General features: G+C 47.6%; 1 protein-coding gene across 1 annotated transcript; it reads right to left on the reverse strand.

The window, feature by feature from the left end:
* LOC145360922 (zona pellucida sperm-binding protein 3-like) lies at nucleotides 1-26,824 on the reverse strand. Its single transcript, XM_080216428.1, has 6 exons — nucleotides 26,801-26,824; nucleotides 848-963; nucleotides 657-760; nucleotides 388-565; nucleotides 174-300; nucleotides 1-93 (listed from the first exon to the last, which is right to left on the reverse strand). Exons 1-6 carry the CDS (start codon nucleotides 26,822-26,824, stop codon nucleotides 1-3), a joined length of 642 nt encoding a protein of 213 aa, XP_080072554.1.

Genomic DNA, 26,824 nt, shown 5'->3' on the forward strand with positions numbered 1-26,824 from the left:
TCACACATTCTGCATCTTCTGCCAAGTACAAGCTTTGTTCCTGGAATCTCTCCGATCCACTGGAACAACTCTCAGGTGACAGGTGATGAAAATCTGAGGGACACATTCAACACAAGTGCTTATTGAGTGACTCCCTCCCAACATGGAGAGCCCAATGATCAGCTTCCACTTACCAAGGAACGCTCATCCCCAAAGAAACGGAAGGCATCCAGGTCAAAGCGGAGCTTGTCCGGCTCCCGCTCCTCTCCTGGCAACACAAAGGTTGAAAAGGAATCCTCAGCTTTGCTGTCCAGGAGGCAACTGAAGAAAGATGGGAAAAGAGACATGAAGTGAATCCAGAGAAGCCATTGAGATGGGAGGAGCTGGAGAAAGCAGAGAGCTCCTTACCCATTGGAGTCAATGATGCTGTAACTGGGCCTGGAGTCCTGGCCTGGCCTCAATGTAGCTACACAGCGGTCAATGTAGAGCTTCAGGGCCATGTGGTTGCTCATTGAAACAGAGGCCTCAATGTGAATGAGCTCACCCAGGTAGTAGACAGTCGAAGTGCGCTCTGTAAGCCAGTCACCTGAAGGACAAGAGGACAAGGGTTGGAGACAGTGGGTATAACTCCCAGTGAGTGAGGACAGGAAATCACTCACTATCCACCCATCACATACCATTCATCAGGCGCAGTGAGAATGACAGATACCCTTCTCCAGACCTGGTGGAGCTGAATGGGATCCAGGTGGGTTTGATGGGGTCACTGCTCACATTGCCCTTCCTGGAAAGACAGTGGAGCCATTTCAGGACAAGGTCAGAGGTCACTAGCAGCTGGAGATCTTATTGACAATCGAGGAAAGATTCTCACCTCAAATAACGACACTCAATGGGAACGACAGCTCCATTGGTTCTCACAATAACAGATCCACGATACTCTGGGCTGTGGCTCAGGTGGGTGCTGTAGATCAGGAAATCTCCACTCATCTGAAAGACAGCAGCTTAAGGAATGAAGAACTGATGTGAAATGAGAATGTTCTACACTGGGGTTAACAATGAACTCATCCCATTAGAACAATTCTTCAGGGGGGGATTGACAGGGTCAGTGTGAAGAGGCTGTGACCCCCCCACCACCCCCAAGCTGGAGAGTCATCTCAGGACAGGGGTCAGTCATTTAGGATTAACGTGGTCAGGAATTTCTCCATCCGGCAGCTGATGAATCTTTGGAATTCTCTCCAGCCCCAGAGAGCTGGGAATGGTCACTCACTGAGGATATTCAGGACAGAGGCATTTCTTTCTGGCCATTGAGGGAATCATGTTGTAAAGACAGGAACATGGAGGCTGTGGGAAGCTCAGTCCTGATAATAATGACTGGGGAACGGGCTGAAGGGCCTCATCTGGTTAGCAGTGTTGCTATGCAACCTCAGCCCTTGCTGCAAGGAGAGATCATTAGCACAAGACCAGAATTAACAGGGAAGGGATTCAATAAAAGCTTCAGTTCACAGGAAAAGGAGCTACAAGTTCTCAGGAATTGGGAGCAGGGAAATAGCACAGTTTGGAATCAGGGAGCCTTTTATTCCAATGACTGGGAAAGTGGGAAGTGTGGAGTTCCTCTTTAGTCCAATCCATCTCAACTCCCATTTCATTCCGATTCAACCCATTTCTATTCAACTGGACTGAAACTCAACCCTCAGTTGAGTTGATCTGAATGAGGGGGAAAATCAAACTGAAAAATCCTCAAAATAGGAAAAGCTGGGAGGAAGCAAAGAGAAGCTTCCAGAACAATGGGGTTGGAGAGACTCAGACCAGTGAAAGTCAAATCCTGAATAGAAAGCTAGTTTGGCCTTTAGAAAGCAGGAGACAGCTATCTCCTCAATATCAATGAGATCTGACCAAGTGTTGGAGTGAAGAGTGGGGAACAACCTCCAGCCCCAGCTCAGAGGCAGAGTTTGAGGATTCACATTCCCTGCAATCTGCTGCCACACTCATGGAGCCCATAGTCAAAGAGGACAGTGTGGTTCTGAGAGTAGATCCTGGTTGGCCGACAACCTGCTGTCCCCAGGGTCAGATCAGCAGCTTTAACCAGGTGCCTGGTTCCAAATAAATCCAGCTGGACCCTGAGCAGCAGCTTGTCCTCTCCACACTGCACCCTCACACTCTGCACTGGAGACACACCTTGACCCTCAGACACACGCAAATGGGAATCAAAGGGAGGCCCAGGAGGAGGGAGTGTCTGAGGCCTCGGGGTGGCTTTGACTATTCCCCATGGAAACTGTTGCCACGTATCAGAGCAACAATCAGCTCCAACTAACACCAGCACTGGGAAGAAACCCCTCACTCCAAAATCCCCCATCATAACAAACAACTCAAGCATCCCTTCAGGCACCAAGTAACACCTTTTATACACACAGCCCACACTCAGCTGACAGCAATTTACACACACACACCCCCCGGGGCTTTTTTTAACCAATCAGGTTGTTTTTTCCCAATGATATAGACTGTATTTTTTAATTTTTTTTTTACAGAGCCAAAATTTTATTTCCAAATGCAGCAAAGTTGACATTTCCATTCGAATCCCAGTCGTTCTTTTGGGTGGGTTGATCCAAGTAAACAAACTTAAATTACGTTCGGACAAAGAAAAAGGGGGCGGCTCCCCAAAAGGAGGGGGAACGGCCCGAACAGAAACAAAGGAAACTTAAAACGAGTCAAATCAAAATGTGATTCTCGGGGTCTATAAGGCACCTCAGCGAGGCGCAGGAAGGGCTCCACGCACACGGAATAGAGTTGGCCGGACAAGGGGCAGCCCTGCCGTACCCCTCTCCCGAAGCGAAGGGGCACCGTCAGCGACCCGTTAACCTTAATCAGACACTCTGCGGCAGAGAAAGGTTTCATGATACAAAAGATAAAGACAGTGGGAATGGGGAGAGTAAAGAAACGGAAAGGGTGCGATTTTCCCAGCCGGCTGCGCTGCTCGAGTCGCTCAGTGAGCCGGGGAATGTCAGCGGGAGGGAAACAAACGGGATTGGCGACGAGCGTCCAGCCAGTGGCGATCTTCCCAGACCATTTTATTGGATGTTATCAGCCTGGCGCTGGGGAAGAGCGTGAGGCTGATTCCAACATTCAGGAGCTGCTCTGGATCTATTCAGCCCAGGACCCAATCGTCTGGGTTTGCAAAAGTTTCCCACCCCGCCAGTGCAGTTCACAGAGTCACAGAGATTTACAGCATGGAAACAGGCCCTTTGGCCCAACTAGCCCATGCTGCCCTTTTGTTTTAAACCCCACGCTAGTGCCAATTGCCCATGGAACTATCTAAATGCTTTTTAAAAGACAAAATGATCCTGCCTCTACTATTACCTCTGGCAGCTTGTTCCAGGCACTCACCACCCTCTGCCAGAAAAAATTCTCCCTCTGGACACTTTTTGTATCTCCCCCCTCTCACCTTAAACCGATGCCTCTAGTTTTAGACTCCCCTACATTTGGGAAAAGATATTGACTGTCTCGCTGATCTGTGCCCCTCAATATTTTACAGACCTCTCTAAGATCACCCCTCAGCCTCCTACGCTTCAGAGAAACAAGTCCCAGTCTATCCAGCCTCTCCTTATAACCCAAACCATCGAGTCCCAGTAGCATCCTAGTAAATCTTTTTTGCACTCTTCCTATTTTAATAATACCCTCTCTATAATAGAGTGACCAGAACTGCACACAGTGTTCCAAGTGTGGCCTTACCAATGTCCTGTACAAATAAATAAATAAATAAATTGAAATAAGACGTCCCAACTCCTGTATTCAATGTTCTGACCGATGAAACCAAGCATGTTGAATGCCTTCTTCACCACTCTGTCCACTTTCAAGGAACTATGAACATATACCCCTGGATCTCTTTGTTCTGCAACTCTCCCCAGTGCCCTACCATTAACTGAGTAAGTCCTGTCCTGGTTCAATCTACCAAAATGCATCATCTCGCATTTGTCTCAATTAAACTCCATCTGCCACTCGTCAGCCCACTGGCCCAACTGATCGAGATTCCATTGCACTCAGAGAGAACTTTCCTCACTGTCCACCGTGCCAACAATCTTGGTGTTATCGGCAAACTATCTAATCATGCCTCCGATATTCAATTAATATAAACGACAAACAAGTGTCTACACAAGTGGGGATCATGTCTGGTCCCCCATTAATGTGGGCTAGACCTGATGGTCTCACTGGAGGGACGAGAGCCCATTGAGGCTCCCCGCGGAGTTCGGGGCCAGGGGATGCCTGGGAGATGAATACACACACAGTAGCCCCCTCAGCACGCTGCTGCCCGCCTCTCGAGTGGGACTAGCCCCCCACACCGACCGGCGTAAATCCCCTGACAGCCCCTGTCTGTACAGAGTGCCAGAAATTCATTAAACTGAGCTCTCCTAAAACACAGGTGTCAAAAACTACCATGTTCCTGACCATTGGGCACTGGCACGGTGGCACAGTCGTTAGTACTGTTGCCTGACAGTGCCAGAGGCCCAGGTTCAATTTCCAGCTTGGGTCACTGCCTGTACAGAGTCTGCATGTTCTCCCCATGTCTGCGTGGGTTCCTCCGAGTGCTAAGGTTTCCTCTCACTGCCTGAAAGACGTGCTGGTTCGGGTGCATTGGCCAGGCTAAATTCTCCCTCTGTGTACCCGAACTGGCACCAGAGTGTGGTGACTAGGGGGTTTCCACAGTAACTTCATTGCAGTGTTAATGTAAGCCCACTTGTCACACCAATAAATAAACTGAAACTTTTTTTTGGTGATAATTGTACCCAAGATGTCTCCAGGTGGGACTGGTTACCCGGCAACTGTCGGAATGGGACAGGAAGGAATAAAGAAAGCAATGAGAGAAAATGAAAGCAGCAGAAAAGCTGGAATGAAGGTGGAGAGTCTGATGTGAAATTGTTGAACTCAGAGCTGAGTCCAGAATGTTGTCAAGAGTCCATTCGAAAGAGGAGCTGCTGTTCCTCCAGCTCGCGTTGAGCTTCATCCCAACACTGTCACAGGACAAGGACAGCAAGGTCAGAGTGTCCGCAAGGTGGGGGATTGAAATGACAAACCACAGGAAGCTCAGGGTCACCAGCCCAAGTGACCAGAAAATCCCACCCAACGTTAAACAATTGATTGGAGTTGTTTGAAGAAGTAAAATGTGCCGTGAATAAAGGGGAACCAGTGGATGTACGGTACTTAGGTTTCCTGAAGGTATTTAATAAAGTGCCACATCAAAGACTATGGTGAAAAATAAAAGTTCCTGGTGTGGAACGGACCGGGGAAATGTTCCATTTTACTCTGGGAGAAAAAGTGTTGGATTGGAACTAAGAACAATACAGGAACAAGCCCTTTGGCCCACCGAGTCTGCAGCAATTAGGAATCCTTATTTAGACCATTACTTGTTTCCCATGTGCAGTTTCTATCTCTCTGTTCACCTCCCGTTCATGTGTCTATCAAGATACGCCTTGAATGTTGCTAATGTGCCTGATTCCACCACCTTCTCCAGCAGCGAGTTCCAGGCACCCATCACTCTCTGTGTGAAAAACTTCCTCTACACATCTTCTCGAAACTTCACCCCCTCACCTCGGACTTGTGCCCTCTTGTAGTTGATTCTTCCACCCTTGGAAAAAGCCTCTGACTATCCACCCAATCTCTGCTTCTCATGATTTTGTCAGGTGTGTCCCTCGGACAATCCCTGATGCACCAACAGAATTGCTAGCCCATTCCTGCTCCGCCGTTGGGACCCCGGGCGTTAGGGATTCAATTCTGCCCAGTGTGTCTGACCAGCTGAGACATGGAAAAGGTTTCAGTTCAGGAAAATGCAGCAAATCAGATCATCAACTGAGCCCGAGAGAGAGAAAAACCAATGAACAGAACAGAAGGATTTGGAGAATGAGTGAAATACAGAAGATGTGACTATTTTCAATCCATGAAATCTCTCTAATCCAGGCCAATCATCAGTACTGGGGAAAGAACTGGGTAGCACGATGACACAGTGGTTAGCACTGCTGCCTCACTGCGCCACGGACCCAGGTTCAATTCGCAGCTTGGGTCACTGTCCTTGCAGAGTTGCACATTCTCTCTGTGTCTGCATGGGATTCCTCTGGGTGTTCCGGTTTCCTCCCACACTCTGAAAGACATGCTTGTTCGGTGTATTGGCCATGCTAAATTATCCCTCAGTGTCCCCGAACAAGCACCTGAATGTGGTGACTACATTTTCACAGTAGATTCATTGCAATGTTAATGTAAGCCTACTCGTGACACTCAAAATAGTGGAGGCAGGGGAGGCAATGGCCCAGTGATATTAACACGATGCTATGAATCCAGAAACTCAGCTAATGTTCTGGGGATCCAGATTCGAATCCCACCACGGCAGATAGTGGAATCTGAATTCATTAAAAAATATCTGGAATGAAGAATCTACTGATGACCATGGAACCATTGTCAATTGTCGGAAAACCCACCCGGGTCACAAATTTCCTTTAGGGGAGGAAATCTACCTTCCTTTCCCGGCCTGGCCTACATGTGACTCCAGAGCCACAGTCATGTGGTTGACCCTCAACTGCCCTCTGAAATGGCCTAACAAGCCATTCAGTTCAAGGGCAACTAGGGATGGGCAATAAATGCTGAGCAGCCAGTGATGGCCATGTCCCACAGAGGAATCAAAAAAACTGAACACTGAATTCAGAGTAAACGGTGCAGCTCGATAATCAGTCCCAAATGTTTGATGTTATTCATTCATGGGATGTGGACATCATTGACTGGGCCAACATTCAGAGGGAGATCATGCCTAACGAATTTGATAGTATTTGTTGAGAAGGTGACCAGTTGTGTAGAGCAGTTGATGGAGTTGAAATGGATTTCCCAAAGCCTTTGACAAGGTCCCACATGGGAGAATTATAAAGAAATCAAATGCAGATGGGATATACTGTAACTTTAATAAAGTGGATTCAAAATTGGCTCAGTTGTGGAGGGGGATAAGAAAAGGCTGCCTTTGTGACTGGAAACCAGTGTCCAGTTGTGACGACAGGGATCTGAGCTGTGTCCCCTATTATTTCTCATTTAATTAAAAGACAGGGAGCACTATTGGGGGGGTAGGATTAGTAAGTTTGCCGATGACACAGAGATTGGCCGGGAGGTTAACAGTGAGATTGTGTATCTTCAGCTACAGCAAGATATAGACGGGATGGTCAAATGGGCGGATAAGTGGCAGATGGAATTTAACCCTGAAAAGTGTGAGGCGATACATATTGGAAGGGGTAATTTGTTAAGGAATTATACAGTGAACGGCGTGACACTAGGAAGTTCCTGAAGCACAAAGGGACCTTGGCGCGTTTGTCCACAGATCTCTGAAAGCTCAAAGGCATGTTAGTAAGATGGTGAAAAAGGCATTTGGGACATTTGAGTGGAGGAGCAGAGGGATCTAGGTGTATGTGTACATAGATCCCTGAAAGTTGGGAATCAAGTAGATAAGGTTGTTAAGAAGGCATACGGTGTCTTGGCGTTTATTGGTAGGGGGATTGAATTTAGGAGTCGCAGCGTCATGTTGCAACTGTACACAACTCTGGTGCGGCCGCACTTGGAGTACTGTGTGCAGTTCTGGTCCCCACATTACAGGAAGGATGTGGAGGCTTTGGAGAGGGTGCAGAGGAGGTTTACCAGGATGTTGCCTGGTATGCAGGGGAGGTCCTATGAGGAGAGACTGAGGGATTTGGGGTTGTTTTCACTGGAAAGAAGGCGGCTAAGAGGGGATCTTATAGAGACATATAAGATGATTAGAGGTTTAGATAGGGTGGAATATGATAGCCTGTTTCCTCGGATGGAGAAATCTAGCACGAGGGGGCATGGCTTTAAATTAAGGGGGGGTAGTTATAGGACGGATGTCAGGGGCAGGTTCTTTACCCAGAGGGTGGTGAGGGACTGGAATGCCCTGCCTGCTGCAGTTGTAAATGCGCCTAGTTTGGGGGCGTTGAAGAGATTGGTGGATAGGTTTATGGACGAAAAGGGATTGGTTTAGATTAGTGGGTCAATGTTTTTTTTTAAAAATAAGACTGGTCGGCGCAACATTGTGGGCCGAAGGGCCTGTTCCGCGCTGTAATGTTCTATGTTCTATGTTCTATGTTCTATTTGCTTTTCTCATTCCAGGGATAGATGACAAAAGCTGGGAAGTCATGTTGGAGTTGTCTTGATTTGGTGAGGCCACAGCTAGAATACTGTGTGCAGTTCTGGTCGCCACTTTATAGGAAGGTCACCACCTCGTGGAACCCAGCTGGTGATAGTCAGGAGGCTGCCCCTGCCTGTGCGACTGAACTCAAACACATACCCGGAAGGCAGTGCAGTACCAGCATCAACGTTTATGCCTTAAGGGTCCACAATGGGCACCCCCGCGCTCCCACCGGTATGCTCTCCCTGCCTACCATGGCCAGTTTGTTATTGGTAGGCAACCCATTGTGGTGACGCTTGACACCAAGGATGGTGTTGGGTTGCCATCGTCCAGACTCATGGGAACGCTGGTCATTGGGAGGGGGTGGGGAGCTGGGATGAATAATTGGACTAAATGTTTCTCTCTCTCTGCCACCATCCAATGACCCCCATCCCAACCCCATGAACCCCCCCATCCACCATCATTTTGAAACTCCTGCTGAAAAAAGCAGTTTTGACACAAATTCAGCTCTCAGAATCTGTTTGGGAGAATCCCACCCAGGGTGTGCGTGAAGTTTTAAAGTTATTTTTCAATCTCCAATACCATGAAGTCAATCTTAATTCATAATGAAATGGTTGCCCTCTATTCATTGGATGAGTTGTCCATCTGGTGAACAAATAGCATCTACAGAACCCAATAATCACCAATCTTCATTGTGGCTCAGTTATCACGTGGATGGTTTTTACCTGAGATCTCTGCGTCTTTTCCATGGCACGTTAAGACAAACACATGCTGAGGTAGATGGGGACACAGTAGTATCGTCACTAGATTTGTAACCCAGAAACCCAGGTACAAATCCCACCACGGCCACTGGTGAAATTTGATTTCAATAAAATTCTGGAATTAAAAGTCTAACAATGACCATGAAATGATTGCCAATTGTTGGAAAAACCTATTTGGTTCACTAATGACCTTTAGGGATGGAAATCTGCCATTTTTACCTGGTCTGGCCAACATGAGACTGCAGATCTCCAGGTGTGTGGGTGACTCTCAAATGTGCTCTGAAATGGGGGGCAGTTTGGGATGGACAATAAATGCTGGTTGCAGCCAGCAACACCCACATCACATAAATGAATAAAAAATATACAACAAGAGAAAGAACAAGCAGATTATTTGATCCAGGTGGAAAGTTGTTTGTTTATCTTATTTTGTTAACATGTTAAAGGTTGGAATGATTTATCCAGTTTCTCGCATGAAGTCAAATTGCTGCACATTTGTTGAAGCTAACAACGAAATAGCAATCGATTACGGGATGTTTTGCTCTTTGTTTCTATTCCCGGAGCCAGCTGGGCATGTTTTAATTTCTATTTGTTTCCCCAGCAACATTTCAAGATCAGAGTGACGGGATATTTCAGCACAGACTTTAATTCGTTACGGAATTTATTCTGAGTTGCTGCATAAATGCAGGTATTTGTGCAAGAACTCAAAAGCTGAAGCATAAAACCGATTTCTTGGAGGACATCCGAAATGCTAATTGATACCTTATTTTGCAACGAGATAATTCGCAAGTATATAGAATTCACCAGAAACATCACCCAGAGCAAGATAAAATTTCCCGAGATGACAAAGAGTAAAATGATGGATTTTCTTCGCTTCTCAATTTCAGGATCACTGGGATTCTTCCCACTGCTGTGGAGCCGGAGTCTCCTCCGGGCCCCGCTCGACACCAGAATGTGTCTAACAGTCAGCGCATTGAGCAGAAGGATCAGAAAGAAAGGAACAAACGGAGTTAAAATATAATGTATTGTTTCTACTGCTCCCCATACCCTTGAAAGAAGAAAGGTGTCTAACACGTTACAAAACCAAGGAATGTTAAACAGGGTATATTCACTGGTCAAAATAAAATACCAGAAAGTATTTTTCAATAAGAACAGCACCGTCACGCTTCCCACAACTATGGTCGCTGTTCTCTCTGTGCAATATTTTGCTTTCAACTTCTGACAACAAATTGCCACAAATCGATCAAAGGTAAAAGCAACTGTGTACCAGACAGAACAGTCAGTTATTGCATAAAGCAGGACGCCGTGTATATTACATAATTTAATGTTCCGTACAAAAAAGAAGTGTGTGACGTGAGCAATGGGAATCTGTCTGAGTATCACATCAACTATAATAACCAGTAGATCTGCCACTGCCATGGAAACCAGGTACCGAGCGACACATTTCGAGAGACCACATCGTCCTTGAGATAGGATCACAATCGTCACTAAGTTCACTGGAAGGGAGTTTGCAAAAGAAAAAGCAGCAGTATTCAATGAGATTTCAGTCTGAAATTAGAATTTTCATTACTACATACACTGAGAGTGTCTTCTTTGTGAGAGTTTCTTCTGTTGGAGACAGGCATTGCAAAAACAGCAATGGACTGTGAAATAAAGAACCAAACAGGATCAAACTATCCATAATAGATACAGAATCTAAGTTCTTAAAGTTAAAGTACATTTATTGGTGTCACAAGTAGGCTTACATTAACACTGCAATGAAGTTACTATGAAAAATCCCCGAGTCGCCACACTTCTGCACCTGTTCGGGGACACTGAGGGAGAATTTAGCACGGCCAATGCACCAAACCAGCACGACTTTCACAATCTGCTGCAAACGTTAAGAAATGTCATTCCTGAGATGGGGGATTGCTGCTCCATCTTGTAGAAAATAACAAGCTATTGTTTGTGAAAGCAGCAATCACCCAAACTTGGAAAGAACTGAAAGCTGTGTAGAATTGGGCTTTAACTGTAACAGATATCAGGCTGCTGTTGCCTGGGAGGGGGATTTGGGGCGTGGATATTCCTGTGATCACTGCTCACCGATTGTTAGAAGAAAGTGCACAAATGTGGAAACAGTACGGGTTCACAGTCCAGTTCAGCGCTGGGGCATCAAACTCTCCTCCTCCCCACACTCCATTGAGACAGAGCTTGTCCAGGGAACAGCTTTGCCGAGGCAGATTGTTCAGGGGAGATTAAAGTTGGCATTATTGGAAGAGGAACATAGAAATCTCAGCATCCTTGCCAACAGAGCCACATCAGGCAACATCCATGGACAACTTATCCAATTACTGTGTGAAAAATGATAGGGTATTTTGCTACACTTTCAGACTAACTCAGAAACGTGGAGGTGAAACGTGCTACTTCCAGATGTGGTGCCCCGTGTGATGATGCACGCACAAGCCCAGTCCCTTTTCCCAGCACTTCCTGCATTGTGTTGGATGCAATGGTGTTTGCAGTGTTCCTCTAAATGCTTCTTAAGTGTTGTGAAGGGGAGAGGGAGGGGGCCGGGTAAGATGCTGTGTCGGCAAATCCGTGCAAATTCAGTGGTCTCCTTCTGCACGGCAGGGATTTGATGTTCAACTCTTTGTCTGCATATTTATCACAACCCTGTCACATTGCTGCTCTACATCTGAAAATGTGTGCAGAATAAAGACTTGGAAGTGCAAAAAAAGTCTTGAAAACATAACTGAGCAAATAGCAACATGCAGTTTTACATCAGGCATTGTGTCCAAATGATGTGTTAAACTATCAAAGCTTGCTATGTCCTGGTACAGCAAGCATCAGAATTTTATTCCGTGTCCTGACTTGGGAATATACTGCTGTTCCTTCATGGTTTCCAAGTAAAAGTCCGTGGAGTCTGGAATTGCTGGCGTTCCGATATCACAAAATATAGCAGCAGAGCAAAAGCTGCTTCATCTGCACTGTCCCAAGAGCAAGAACGATTGGGCAATAAATGCTGAACACACAGATGCCCACGCCAATTCAGTAAAAGAATGAAACATCTGGCAAAGTGAGGAGGTGATCGTGTAACAAACAGAATTAGGCAGATATGTTCCAGTGTGACACATGGAGACAGATACATAGAACACACTGAACATAGCAAATTGCAATTTAGCTCACAAAATCTTAGTCAATCCAACATGTTTACCATAAATACTGGTTATATGGAAGAGCATATATAACTGTAGGAGATTAAGTGATCAATGATTATTACTTTTACAGAACATTCGTTGTTTTATTGAGAGTTTATCTAATGTCAGCTGAGTCTGTGGGCATCTGGATTAATATGTGGCCCAGCGGGAACTTTTCCAATAAGTTCATACTTCATGTTTCTTCACCATCAACAGCACTAATTCAGCATATGTTACTTACCAGGACCATCAATGAGCTGAGAGAGTGAAAGGAATCCAGAGGTACAGAGGAGGAATGCCACAGTTAAACATGATGCATGGAGTTAACAGCAACACTTACAGGGAACGCCAAGAGCAGCGATGATGGGATAATATATCTTCTGCACTTCCCAGAGTGTGAATAGCATATGGAAGGTTATTGAGAATTCCCGAAGCATGTTTCGACTTTGGCAACAGAGAGTGAACCAGTCAGCACTCGAGGTTACTGAGGCATTGTGGAAGGGTAGTGAAAGAAGCCTCACATTTATGTGGGAGTGGAATCCACAGAGAGGAGTTTCTCTGGGGATTAAAATTACTGACAATTAATAAACAAACACAATATTTTCAATATTTCAATTCAAACCCTCTGAGATTTTCAAAAATGCAGCTAAGCAGACACTGGATGGACAGAAAGGGAAAGCGTTCAACAAATAACAACAACCAAAGAACAAAGAATTTACAGGGCAGGAACAGCCCTTTGGCCCTCCAAGCCTGTACCGACCATGCTGCCCGACTGAACTCAACCCTCTCCCCTTCCGCAGATCATATCCTCTATTCCCATTCTATTCATGGATTTTTCAAGACGCCCCTTAAAACTCACTGTTGTATCTGCTTCCATTCCTTCCCCCAGCAATGGGTTCCAGGCATCCACCACCATCTGTGTCAAAAATCTGCCTCGTATATCTCCTTTAAACCTTGCCCCTGGCACCTTAAACCTCTGCTTCCTCGTAAGTGACTCTTGCACCCAGGGAAAAAGCTTCTTACTGTCCACCTTGTCCATGCCTCACAATCTTGTTGTTCATCCATCAGGACCTCGACACCATGAGTCATTTTGAGGCTGGTTGCGGTGTGTCCGAAGATGACTGATCAGGGCCAATTCGGGTACGGAATGTCCTGGCACATATTGGGCAGATTTGTGTGGGCACTGTAGTTGTTGCGCTGGTGGCTCTGGATTTGTGCAACTGGTGTTTAAGTTGTGCTTCAGCACTGCACCTTGCTTCATAAGCTTGACAGCCTTTGTGGGTGAGGCAGCAGCAGGTAGGGCGGTTTTGTGCCAGTCTTTCCCAGGTGGTCGTGTTTATGTCAAGCGACTTCAGGGAGGACTTTAGTGTGTTTTTGTCATGTTTCCTCTGCCCTCCATGCGAGCGTCTTCCAGCAGAGAGTTCCCCAAAAAGGAGCTGCTTGGATATGCGCTCGTCCAGCAAATGGATGATGTTAGCGCGAGTGGGCGGACACGATCACTCCGGACTCAGGGTCAGGTTCAACAGCGGGACAGCTTTATTTTAACATCGACGGAGGTGCAGTCAGGACAGACAGACCGAACTGTCCCGAAAGCACTCTAAAGACCCGCCGCAATGGGTTACAGTTATACCTGAACTTCAATACATTGTACAATTCAAATACTAATGTTTTGTTTCCAGTATTCGACTCTGACCATCCTGTTTCGATGTCTTCAAGTATTGTAACGATGTTTTTAAGTGTGTGTTAATGGTTTCTGTCCGATGGGTTTATTAATGGTCTAGAATCTCCGGGGTTTGAACAATGGGTGTTTGACTGATCTCAGGAAGTTTGTGGGGCCAGGGATGCTTCCTTCGTTATGCTAATCCTTAGGTTTCTCCATAGAGGGTTGCTTGATTAGAGCAGAGGTGCTGATTTGGTTGGATGGGGGTGTACTTTTTAATTTCCATCCTGTAGGTGCCATCCTGTCCAGTTCCCTTTGTGTGCGAGTCCTCATTCGATAGACAGTCCACATTTCACAGGCATACAGGAGGGTAGTGAGTACCGCGGTGTTGTAGACCTTCAGTTTTGTTTGTGAGCTGATCCCTCGACGTTCCCATACAGTGGAGCGCAGTCTACCGAAAGCAGAACTTGCCTTTGCTATTCTGCAGTTAACTTCTGTATCAATAGTCACTGCTTGGGAGAGGGTGCTGCTAAGATCAGTGAACTGGTCCACTGCCTGTAGTTTCTGTCCTTTGATTGTGATTATGGGTTCTGTGTACGGTACATGAGGAGCAGGCTGGTGCATGACTTCAGTCTTTTTAATGTTGATGGTGAGTTCAAAGTTGTCACAAGCTGTGGAAAATTTGTCCATACTGACTTGTATCTCTGGCTCTGAGCCAGTAAACAGGCGCAGTCATCGGCAAAGAGGAAGTGTCTCAGAACAGTCTCCTTCACTTTGGTAATTGCTTGAAGTCTCCTCAGGTTGAAGAGTTTCCCATCCACTCTGTACTTGAGGCTGATTCCAGCAACACTGTCCTGGAATACATCATTCAGCATGGCAGTAAACATCATGCTGAACAGTCTGGGTGTTTGACACCATTGGTGACTGGGAAAGCCTTCAAAGTTTCTCTGCCGTCCAGTGCTCTGGCCATCGTACCATCATGGAACTGGCATTCCATCTGAATGAATCTGGGGGGGCAGCCGAACATTGACATGATCCTCCACAGGCCTTGTCGGCTGACAGTGTCGACTTCTATCAGGTCACCCCTTAACCTCCGTCATTCCTGTGGGAACAAACAGACTGTCTTCAAATTCCATATTCTCATAACTGATGCCCTCCATACCAGACAACATCCTGGTAAATCTTTTCTACACCCTCTCCAAAGCTTCCACATCCTTCTGGTAGTGTGGTGACCAGGATTGAACTCTATATTCCAAATGCGGCCTCACTGAGGTTCTATAAAGCTGCAACATGACTTGCCAACTTTTAAACTCAGTGCCCCGGCCGATGAAGGCAAGCATGCCGTATGCCTTCTTGACTACCTTCTCCACCTGCATTGCCTCTTTCAGTGACCTGTGTACCTGTACACCCAGATCCCTTTGTCTATCAATACTCTGCCATTTACTGTATATTTCCTATTTGTATTAGACCTTCCAAAATGCATTCCCTCACATTTGTCCAGATTAAACTCCATCTGCCACATCTCCACCCAAGTCTCCAACTAATCGATATCCTGCTGTATCCTCTGATGGTCCTCATCGCGATCCGCAAATCCACCAACCTTTGTGCTGTCTGCAAACTTCCCAAACAAACCAGTTACATTTTCCTGCAAATTATTTATATGGACAAATAAATATAAAATAATATAATAGTTATTATAATTGTGATATAATTAAAATTTAATTATTATATAATAAATAATTAGAAATGATAAATAAATAAGAGCCAGAAGGGGACATGAGAAGGCCTTGGTGGGTAAGATTAAGGAGAATCCCAAGGCCTTCTACAAATATGTGAAGAGTAAAAGGACGAGAAGAGAAGGGATTGGACCGATAAAAGGTGAAGGGGGAAAAGTCTGTGTGGAACCGGAAGAAATGGCAGAGGTGCTTAATGAGTACTTTGCCTCGGTGTTCACGGTGGAAAGTGATCTGGGAGGTTGTACTACAGGTTTACGGCAGACTGAAAAGATTGAGTGTGTGGATGTTAAGAAAGAGGATGTGTTGGAACTTTTAAAATCTATCAAGATAGATAAGTCACCGGGACCGGATGGGATGTACCCCAGGTTACTGTGGGAGGTGAGGGAAGTGATTGCAGAGCCCCTGGCGATGATCTTTGCATCATCGATGGAGACAGGAGAGGTTCTGGAGGATTGGAGGATTGCGGATGTGGTTCCTATTTTCAAGAAAGGGAACAGGGATAGCCCGGGAAATTAACGAGCGGTGAGTCTGACCTCAGTGGTTGGTAAGTTGATGGAGAGGATTCTGAGGGACAAGTTTTATGAGCGTTTAGAGAAGTTTAGAATGATCAGAAATAGTCAGCACGGCTTTGTCAAGGGCAGGTCGTGCCTTACGAGCCTTGTTGAGTTCTTTGAGAATGTGATTGAACACATTGATGAAGGAAGAGCGGTGGATGTGGTTTACATGGACTTCAGCAAGGCGTTTGGTCAGGTACCCCATGCAAGACTTCTTGAGAAGGTGAGAGGGCATGGGATCCAAGGGGCTTTGGCCTTGTGGATCCAGAACTGGCTTGCCTGCAGAAGGCAGAGAGTGGTTGTGGATGAGTCTTTTTCTGCATGGAGGTCGGTCACCAGAGGAGTGCCCCAGGGATCTGTTCTAGGACCCTTGCCGTTTGTCATTTTCATAAATGACCTGGATGAGGAAGTGGAGGGATGGGTGAGTAAGTTCGCCGACGATACGAAGGTTGGTGGTGTTGTGGATAGTCTGGAGGGATGTCAGAAGTTGCAGCAGGACATAGATAGGATGCAAGACTGGGCAGAGAAGTGGCAGATGGACTTCAACATGGATAAATGTGTCGTGGTCCATTTTGGCCGGTCCAGTGGGGTGAAGGAATACAATATCAAGGGTAGGAGTCTTAGCAGTGTTGAGGAGCAGAAGGCCTCGCAGGTGGAGGATGTGGTCAAGAAGGCGTATGGTGTACTGGCCTTCATTAATCGAGGGATTGAGTTTAGGAGTCGGGAGGTAATGCTGCAACTTTATAAGACCCTTGTCAGACCCCAGTTGGAGTACTGTGCGCAGTTCTGGTCGCCTCACTACAGGAAGGATGTGGAAGGTATTGAGAGGGTGCAGAGGAGATTTACAAGGATGTTGCCTGGATTGGGAGGCATGCCTTATGAAGATAGGTTGAGGGAGCTGGTACTCTTCTCCCTGGAGAGACGAAGGTTGAGAGGCGACCTGATAGAGGTTTATAAGATGTTGAGAGGAATAGATAGGGTGGATTCTCGGAGGCTATTTCCCAGGGCTGAAATGGTGGCTACGAGAGGACACAGACTTAAGGTGCAGGGAAGCAAGTACAGAGGAGATGTTAAGTTTTTCACTCAGAGGGTGGTTAGTGAATGGAATCGGCTGCCGTCGGCGGTGGTGGAGGCGAACTCGCTGGGGTCTTTTAAAAGATTTCTGGATGAGTCTCTGGGATCTAATGGGATTGGGGTTATAGATAGGTCTATGGCTTAGTAGGTTTCGATGTGACTGGCGGAACTTGTGGGCCGAAGGGCCTGTTTGTGCTGTAGTGTTCTCTGTTCTATGTTCTCAAAGCCTCCACATCCTTCTGTTAGTCTGGTGACCAGAATTCAACACTATATTCCAAGTTCAGCCAAACTAAGGTTCTATAAAGCTGCAACATGACTTGCCAATTTTTAAACTCAGTGCCCCAGCCGATGAAGGCAAGCATGCCGTATGCCTTCTTGACTACCTTCTCCACCTGCATTGCCACTTTCAGTGACCTGTCTACCCAGACACCCAGATCCCTTTGTCTATCAATACTCTGAAGGCTTCTGCCATTTACTGTATATTTCTTATCTGTTTTAGACCTTCCAAAATGCATTACCTCACATTCAGCCCATCAAGCTTGCACTGACAATCCCACTCAGGCCCGAACCACAAAACCTTGCATATTTACCCTGTTAGGGTCGGGGGCTAAGAGGCAATTCAGTGTGGCCAGCCGACCCAAACCGCACACCTTTGGCTTGTAGGAGAATGTGCAAACTCCACACAGACTGTCAACTGAGACTGAGTCTTTCAAGGGAAAACTGCAATGGGTGCAGGAAAGGCATGTGCCGCTTAGGAGGAAGGATGGGAAAGGTAGGATTAGAGAGCCGTGGATTACTAGAGGTATAGAAGACCTGGTTAGGAAGAAACAAGAGGCGTATGTCAGGTCTAAGCAGCTGGGAATGGAGAGAGCGTTGGAGGAATACAGAGAGAGTAGGAGGGGTCTCAAAAGGGGAGTTAGGAGGGCAAAAAGGGGGCTTTGGCAGGTAGGATTAAGGAAAATCCAAAGGCGTTTTACTCCTATGTTAGGAACAAAAGGGTGGCTCGGGGTAAAATCGGACCTCTCAGGGACAGACGTGGGGAATTGTGCTTAGAGTCTGAGGGAATGGGGGAGATCCTGAATGAATACTTTGCGTCGGTAATCACGAAGGAGAGGGGCTTGTTGTCTAGTAGGGTCATTGAGGGAGCTGTAGACCAAGTGAAAGATTTTTGTATTACGAGGGATGAAGTGTTAGGGCTTTTAGATGGCATTAAAACTTGAAAGACGGCGACTGAGGGGGGATCTAATAGAGGTATATAAGATTATGAAGGGTATAGACAGAGTAAACAGTGGTAAGCGATTTCCTATGTTACAGACACACAGTACGAGGGGCCATGGGCTTAAGGTGAGGGGGGAGAGGTATCACACAGATATTAGAGGGAGGTTTTTCACACAGAGGGTAGTGGGGGTATGGAATGCTCTGCCAAGCAAGGTGGTGGAGGCAGGCACGCTGGAGTTGTTTAAGAGTAACTTAGACAGGCACATGAGTGGGTTGGAGATGGGAGGATATAGGAGATTGTTTTAAATAAAGTTCATAAACAGTGGACAACCCTGGTAATGGAAAGGGATATGGGATGATAATAATGTTTTTTCTCTCTTAATTCACAGGTTTTAAGTCGGCCCGCCTTGTTGTCCAACGAGGGACATACACGCGATGGGTCGTACTGGGGCTGCTCTTGGTTGTTCGAGATTGGCCTAGTGCTTCATGTCGTTAGTGTGTGCCTAAACTGGGCCAGATACTGGGCAAGGCGACAGCTCAGTGACTATCGCTGATTGCTGTGCAGACACATGGATTTGGGCCGGTGTCTGTGGGAGTTTGCACATTCTCCCCATGCTTGCGTGGGTTTTCTCCGGGTGCTCCGGTTTCCTCCCACACCCCAAAGATGTGCTGTTAGGCTGATTGGAAGTAATCCTAAATTAGTTTCCCTCACTGTGGATTGCCATAAAAACAATAGATAGGGGTCATGGGTGGAGAGGGGGACTGGTAATATTAAAATGGCGGCACGGGCTTGTTGGGCCGAAGGGCCTGTTTCCCGTTGCTGTGTTGTTCTTTGTTCTCTTTGTTCTTTGAAAAATAAATGAATAAAAGGGCTGGAATTGATTGATATAACTTTATGAGATTATACATGTGGTACATTATATATAGTACAACGATATAAGTTATCTAACGTCACTTTATTCTATTCAATGAAGGGTGGGTCAGGGGGCAGGGGGAAAAGGTCAGGGGGCCTTACTAAAGCTCAGCCGAGGGCTCTGGGTGGGAGTTAATCCAGCAGGAGGGCCCCGGGCTGGACTCCTGCTGATCCTCTTCCCTTCAGGCTCTCAGGGGAGGGAGGGGCAGCTGGAGTCAGACCCCACCATCCCCTGGTGCTGACACTTGTGGGTCCCCACGTCCTCCACCCTGGACACGGACCTCATGACCTGAGCCACGGTGCGGACATCTGCTGCCATGGAGCGCCTGTCCTGCGCCAAGCTCGCCGTCCTTGCGATGCTGGCCTCAGTGCCCTGCAGAGATAGTGTCACCCCCTGGGAGACCCCCTCACTCCCCTCCCCAAGTCCCTTCACCCCCTGGGACACCCCCTCACTCCCCTCCCCCAGTCCCTTCACCCCTTGGGACACCCCCTCACTCCCCTCACCCAGTCCCTTCACCCCCTGGGACACCCCCTCACTCCCCTCCCCCAGTCCCTTCACCCCCTGGGACACCCCCTCACTCCCCTCCCCCAGTCCCTTCACCTCCTGGGACACCCCCTCACTCCCCTCCCCCAGTCCCTTCACCCCCTGGGACACCCCCTCACTCCCCTCCCCCAGTCCCTTCACCCCCTGGGACACCCCCTCACTCCCCTCCCCCAGTTCCGTCACACTCTGGGACACCCCCTCACTCCCCTCTCCCAGTTCCGTCACACTCTGGGACACCCCCTCACTCCCCTCCCCCAGTTCCGTCACACTCTGGGACACCCCCTCACTCCCCTCCCCCAGTTCCGTCACACTCTGGGACACCCCCTCACTCCCCTCCCCCAGTTCCGTCACACTCTGGGATACCCCCTCACTCCCCTCCCCCAGTCCGTTCATCCCCTGGGACACCCCCTCACTCCCCTCCCCCAGTCCCTTCACCCCCTGGGACACCCCCTCACTCCCCTCCCCCAGTCCCGTCACACTCTGGGACACCCCCTGTTATGGTACGAAAGTTATAATTTTGCAGGAGACTCAAGAGAGTGAGAGAATGATTTGGTATACAACAAGATTAGGTTCACATTTCGTACCTTTATTTATCCTTACTTATCTATCCTTTTTTATCTATGGTATACAATTACATTATACATTCAGTATTAAGCACTCAAAAAGAAGAACAGCTACAATTACAGTTTACAGAGAGTATTCAGCACTCAAGAAGAAGAACAGCTACAATTGCAGTATACAGACGGTATTAAGAAGAAGAGTTACGTATATTTACCATCAGGACTGTGCCTTCATCCTTCCAACGACTGGGGAGCCCTTTTCAGTCTCGGTGAAGGACCAACACGTTGTCCCGATAACGACCGGGCGATGCGCGCTTACCCCACGGTTGAGCGTCCACCGAGACAATGGGAATCCCCCTTTTTAAAGGCTGAGGAATGAGTTGATCAGGCTCATTCCTCTGCTCTGATATCCAATCAATGACAGTCCTGAGAGTGTTCACGCGCTGTTCCCGAGGACTTCACGCGATTACGTGAGTTACTGTGCATCACCTTTATTTACTTGCTTGTGCAGTTTGGCACGTATACCTTTGTTTATGTACGCAAATAGGGCTTTTATCACCTTGTTTGCTTATGTATGTAGTCTGGTACATACGCAAATAGGGCTTTGTAAGTTGAAGAATCTTGAATGTGTTTTTGGATTGTATTGAGTGCCCTGTTAACATTCTGTGATTTGGGAGGCATTGTTTCACGGACCAGACATTGATTACTTCTATTACACCCCCTCACTCCCCTCCCCCAGTCCGGTCACCTCCTGGGACACCCCCTCACTCCCCTCCTCCACTCCTGTCGCCTCCTGGGACACCCACTCACATCCCTCCCCCAGTCCTGTCATCTCCTGGGACACCCCCTCACTCCCCTCCCCCAGTCCCTTCACCCCTGGGACACCCCCTCACTCCCCTCCCCCAGTCCCTTCACCCCCTGAGACACCCTCCTCACTCCCCCTGCCCTCAACTCTGGGCCCTCTCTCCCCTGCACAGTCAGGGTTTACACAGGGACTGGCTCGATAGATTCCTGATGTCTCCCTGAGCCTTTTCCTGAATTTCCTGGAACACCAGGAGTTGCTTCTCTCCAGCGATGTGTCACCAAAACCCCTCCAGCCTGAGCAAGGGAGCCTGGACAGAGATGACGGGAGTGGGGGGAAGGGGGGGAGGTGAGTGGCTGTGCGGACCACCCAGGTTCCAGCATCCAGAGGCACAAGGGGGTGAAGGAGCCCCTTCACTCCGCCAGGAAAAGTGGCAGGATGGCATTGCAGCAACACTCTCCAATATGGACATCAAGCAATGAGACTGTGTGAGTGAGAGAAGGGACTGACTGCTGGGCTGAATGTGTCATCAACCTCAGAAACACACGGCACTGAAGCCAAACCCTGTGAGGGTTCTGCTTGAGAAAATGATTGGGGAACGAGCCCCAATTCACAGCCCAGTATGTGGCCAGTGGATGCAGAGACACAAGGGGATTGGGTGTGACTTAATGTGTCAATAAATGTCCCCATTATCCTGAAGCAGAGGGGTGTGTGTGTGTGTGTGTGTGTGTGTGTGTGTGTGTGTGTGTGTGTGTGTGTGTGTGTGTGTGTGTGTGTGTGTGTGTGTGTGTGTGTGTGTGTGTGTGTGTGTGTGTGTCTGCAGACTTAGAACATAGAACATTCCAGCACAGTACAGGCCATTCGGCCCTCGATGTTGCACCGACCTGTGAAACCAATCTAAAGCCCATCGAACTGACACGATTCCAATATCATCCATATGTTTATCCAATGACCATTTAAACACTCTGGAGTATAAAAGCTGGCATCTAATGTTGCAGTTGTACAGAACGTTTGTTCGACCGCATTGGGAGTCCTGCGTCCAGTCCTGGTCACCGCACTACCGGAAGACCCTGGAGAGAGAGCAGAGGAGGTTTACCAGGATGCTGCCTGGTGTGGAAGGACTGAGCTATGAGGAGAGATTGGGCAAATTGGGGCTGTTCTCCTTAGAAAGATGGAGAATGAGGGGAGATCTAATAGAGGGGTATAAGATTATGAAGGGTATAGATAGAGTAAACAGTGGGAAGCTTTTTCCCAGGTTGGATAAAAAATTACGAGGGGCCACAGGCTTAGGGTGAGGGGGGGCGAGGTATAATTCAGATGTTAGAGGGAGGTTTTTCACACAGAGGGTTGTGGGGGTGTGGAATGCACTGCCAAGTAGGGTGGTGGAGGCAGGTACGCTGGAGTTGTTTAAGGTTTACTTAGATAGACACATGAGCGGACTAGAGATGGAGGGAAACAGGAGACTGTTCGAAATAAAGATCAAGAGCCTTGGGGCGTCCCTGGGAATCAATTGATTCCGAGCGACCTTCCAACATATTTTCTGGCTCACTTGCTTTATTTCTGAGCTTCTGGGGATTCCGTAAATGTCTGTATAAGTTTTTCATGTTTATCGATGTCTTTTCTTTTAATCCACAGGTGATTCGGTTCGCCTTGTTGTCTAACGAGGGGCATACACGCGGTGGGTCGTGCGAGGGCTGCTCCTGGATGTTTCGAGAGTAGCCGGGTGCTTCACGTCGTTAGTGTACGCTTAAACTGGGCCAACTGACGGGCAACACGACAGCTCAGTGACTATCACTGTTTGCTGTGCAGACACATGGATTTGGGTCGGTGTCTGTGGGAGTTTGCACATTCTCCCCGTGATTGCGTGGGTTTTCTCCGGGTGCTCCGGTTTCCTCCCACACCCCAAAAACGTGCTCTTAGGCTGATTGGAGGAACAAATTGTCCCTAAATTAGTCTCCCCTCAATCGTCCCCAATAGGCATAGACAAAGGTCATGGGTAGAAGAGGGCACTCACAATGTTAAAATGGCGGTGCGGGCTCGTTGGGCCGAAGGGCCTGTTTCCCGTGCTGTGTTGTTCTTTGTTAAAGTTGGCGAGTCCACAACTGCTGCAGGCAAGGCATTCCACACCCTTACTACCCTCTGAGTAAAGAACCCACCCCTGACATCTGTCCTATATCTATCACCCCTCAATTTAAAGCTATGTCCCCTCGTACTAGCCATCTCCATCCGAGGAAAAAGGCTCTCACTGTCCACCCTCTAACCCTGTGATCATCTTGTTTGCCTCTATTAAGTCACCTCTTCACCTTCTTCTCTCCAACGAAAACAGCCTCAAAAACCTCAGCCTTTCCTCATAAGACCTTCCCACCATACCAGGCAACATCCTGGTAAACCTCCTCTGCACCCTTTCCAATGCTTCCACATCCTTCCTATAATGTGGTGACCAGAACTGTACGCAATACTCCAAGTGTGGCCGCACCAGAGTTTTGTACAGTTGTAACATGGCCTCATGGCTCCTAAATTCAATCCCTCTTCCAATAAAAGCTAACACACCGTATGCCTTCTTAACAACCTTATCAACCTGGGTGCCAACTTTCAGGGAGCTATGCACATGGACACCGAGATCTCTCTGCTCGTCGACACTTCTAAGAGTCCTTCCATTAGCCCTATATTCTGTACTCCTGTTACTCTGACCAAAGTGAATCACCTCACACTTTTCCATATTAAACTCCATCTGCCACCTCTCAGCCCAGCTCTGCAGCTTATCCATGTCCCTCTGCAAACTGTAACATCCATCATCACTGTCTACAACTCCTCCAACTTTGGTGTCGTCAGCAAATTCACTAATCCATCCTTCTACACCCCCATCTCGGTCATTTATAAAAATGACAAACAGCAGTGGCCCCAAAACAGATCCCTGAGGTACACCACTTGTAACTGAACTCCAGGATGAACATTTCCCATCAATCACCACCCTCTCTTCTTACAGCGAGCCAATTCCTGATCCAAACCGATAAATCACCCTCAATCCCATGCCTCCGTATCTCCTGCAATAGCTTACCATGGAGAAGATACAGAGGCATGTGTGCATGCGCATGCAGGCGTGTGTGTGTGCGCTGGTGTTTGTGTACATACGTGTGTGTGTGTGTGTGTGTGTGTGTGTGTGCGTGCGTGCGTGTGTGTGTGTCTGTGTGTGTGTGTGTGTGTGTGTGTGTGCATGAGTGAGAGAGAGAGTGAAGGAGAGAAGGAGGGAGGGAGGAGGAGAGGGAGGGAGGGATCGAGGGGCGGACATATGGATGGATGGGGCCGGACAGCTGCCAGATGTGCCAGATGTGGAGGTCCTGGGGCCAGATGAGGAGGAAGTGATGGAGAACAGCGGTCAGGAGACAAAGTTAAAGTTATCAGAGACAAGATGGAGTCAAAGACAGCAGCCGCCTCTCTCTCAGACACTGATGTCACATCAAGATGTAATGTGAGGAAAAGAGAATGAAGGTGTGAAGAGGCACAAAGTTGGTCTGGCTGTTGAAGCATTGCACACTTATTCACCCACAGCTGTGGGGGGTAAACGTCTGCTTTGCCCTTCTGGCTGGAAGAGGATGTGGCTTTAAAAATTGTTGTGGGGGTGGCAGGGACGAGGCTGGTGGAGGTGGCAACCATCCTGGCATCTCAGTGGTTTCCTGCTGATGGGATCCTCATTCTGTGTCTCATTCCTGCACAAAATCAGATCAAATCAAATGGTGTCTGACCTCTCTGGCACATCTCTCCATGAGCCTCACACCTCTGGAACATTCCTGGCCTCTTCCTCAGAATCCTCACCATCATCCTCAGTGTCTGAGTGTGTCTCCTCTATGTCTTCACCTGGGGCTTCCTCTCCTCATTACAAAGCCCCGTTTTGAAATGTACATCCCTCAATTCACCCTCAGACACTGTTAGCCTGCCCTCTGTTAAGCTGCAGCTCTCCCTCTGAGTGTGGACCTTCCCTTTGTGGCATAACTGTCCCCCCTTAGACATTCAGGACCCGTTATCTGACAGGACGCTCCCGTCCTATCGGCCAGACAACGTCTGCATTCTGACTCCTTTACCCCCAAACCACCCACCAATCAGTTTATTGCCCTTCCCCACTCATAATACATTGTCTAAACGCACTTTCGCAAGGCCTTTGACAAGGCCCCGCATGGTGGATTGCTACAGAAGGTAAAATCTCACAGGGTCCAGGGGAAGGTAGCCAATTGGATCCAAAATTGGATTGAGACAGAAGACAGCAGGTGGTTGTAGAGGTTGTTTTTGAAACTGGAGACCCGTGACCAGCGGTGTGCCTCAGGGATCGGTGCTGAGACCACTGCTATTTGTCATTTATATGAATGATTTGGATGAGAATTTAGGAGACATGGTTAGTAAGTTTGCAGATGACACCAAGCTTAGTGGCATAGTGGACAGTAAATAAGGCTATCCAGGAATCCAACGGGATCTTAATAAATTGGTGGGTACAATTTTGTCTTTTAAAAAGCATTTAGATAGTTATACGGGTAAGTTTGGTATCGAGGGACATGGCCAAACGGGGGCATTTAGAACTAGCTTAATAGTAAAAGCTGGGACAGCATGAAGAAGTTGGGCCAAAGGGCCTGCTTCCATGCTGTAAACCTTTATGACTCTTACCAACAAGAACAAGTCCATGTCAGTGAACATTCTCCTCACCCCTCCCTCTTTGCCTCAGAGACCCCCACCCGCCACTTATCCAAACTGACCACTTCACCTGGTGCTGCTCAGCTTTACCCTAAGCCGAGCAGCATGAGTTTGTTGTTTGCTGCTGACCTCACCTTGATGGTCAGACTTATTGTGGGAAATTTGTAATTTAGTGAATGTGCATGAGATTCAGAAGTACGGAAATGATTTTCCCATCAGCAGACACCGTGAGTACCGTCTGCCACTGAACTGCCGCTAATGTAATCCAATAAACGCATCCCGCCATCAGGAAAGGGAGATTTCAGTTCCTGTCCGATTAAGCCACCCTGTCAGCCACATTCCCTTTCCTGATGGTCCAAATAAATTCAAACCAATATTGTGCTATTGAGCAAACATTCTTAACCTCAGGGATTCACTTCTTTTCATCATTCAATAATTGCATAATTGTAATAAAGGGATATTTAAACACATTCCTCAACTGCTCTCTGAACTTAGCCTGAACGACCGCGTAAATATAAGTGTTTGTGCAGCAGCTCAGGAGCTGCAGCATGAAGCCAAATTCAATAACAATTACATGCATGTCTACAGATCGATATCGCAACAACCACATGCGGTACCATATGGAATATATCATAAATATTGCCCATAACAGGATGAAATTTGCTGAGAGACTAAAGAGCAAAATGATGGATTTCCTTCGCTTCTCCATCTCTGGGTCTCCGGGACTCTCCCCAACGCTGTGATTTCGCAGTCTCTTGCGAGCTCTGTTGCTCACTAAAATGTGCTTCACAGTGAAAATGTTGAACAGCAGAATCAGGACAAATGGTACAAATGGGGTCAGAATGTGGTGGAGGAACTCGATGGAAACCCAGACATCAGAAAACCGAACAGACTCCGGTACAACACAAAAGAAGGGGGAGTTGAACAACAAATACTGACCGGTGTATATGAAATACCACATTGTGTTCTTTAAACAGCTCAGCACACTCACGGTTCCCAGGGCCACAGCCGCCAT

This window comes from Carcharhinus amblyrhynchos, chromosome 33 (genome assembly GCF_965287045.1).
Source record: "Carcharhinus amblyrhynchos chromosome 33, sCarAmb.v2.hapA, whole genome shotgun sequence".
NCBI classification, from domain to species: domain Eukaryota; kingdom Metazoa; phylum Chordata; class Chondrichthyes; order Carcharhiniformes; family Carcharhinidae; genus Carcharhinus; species Carcharhinus amblyrhynchos.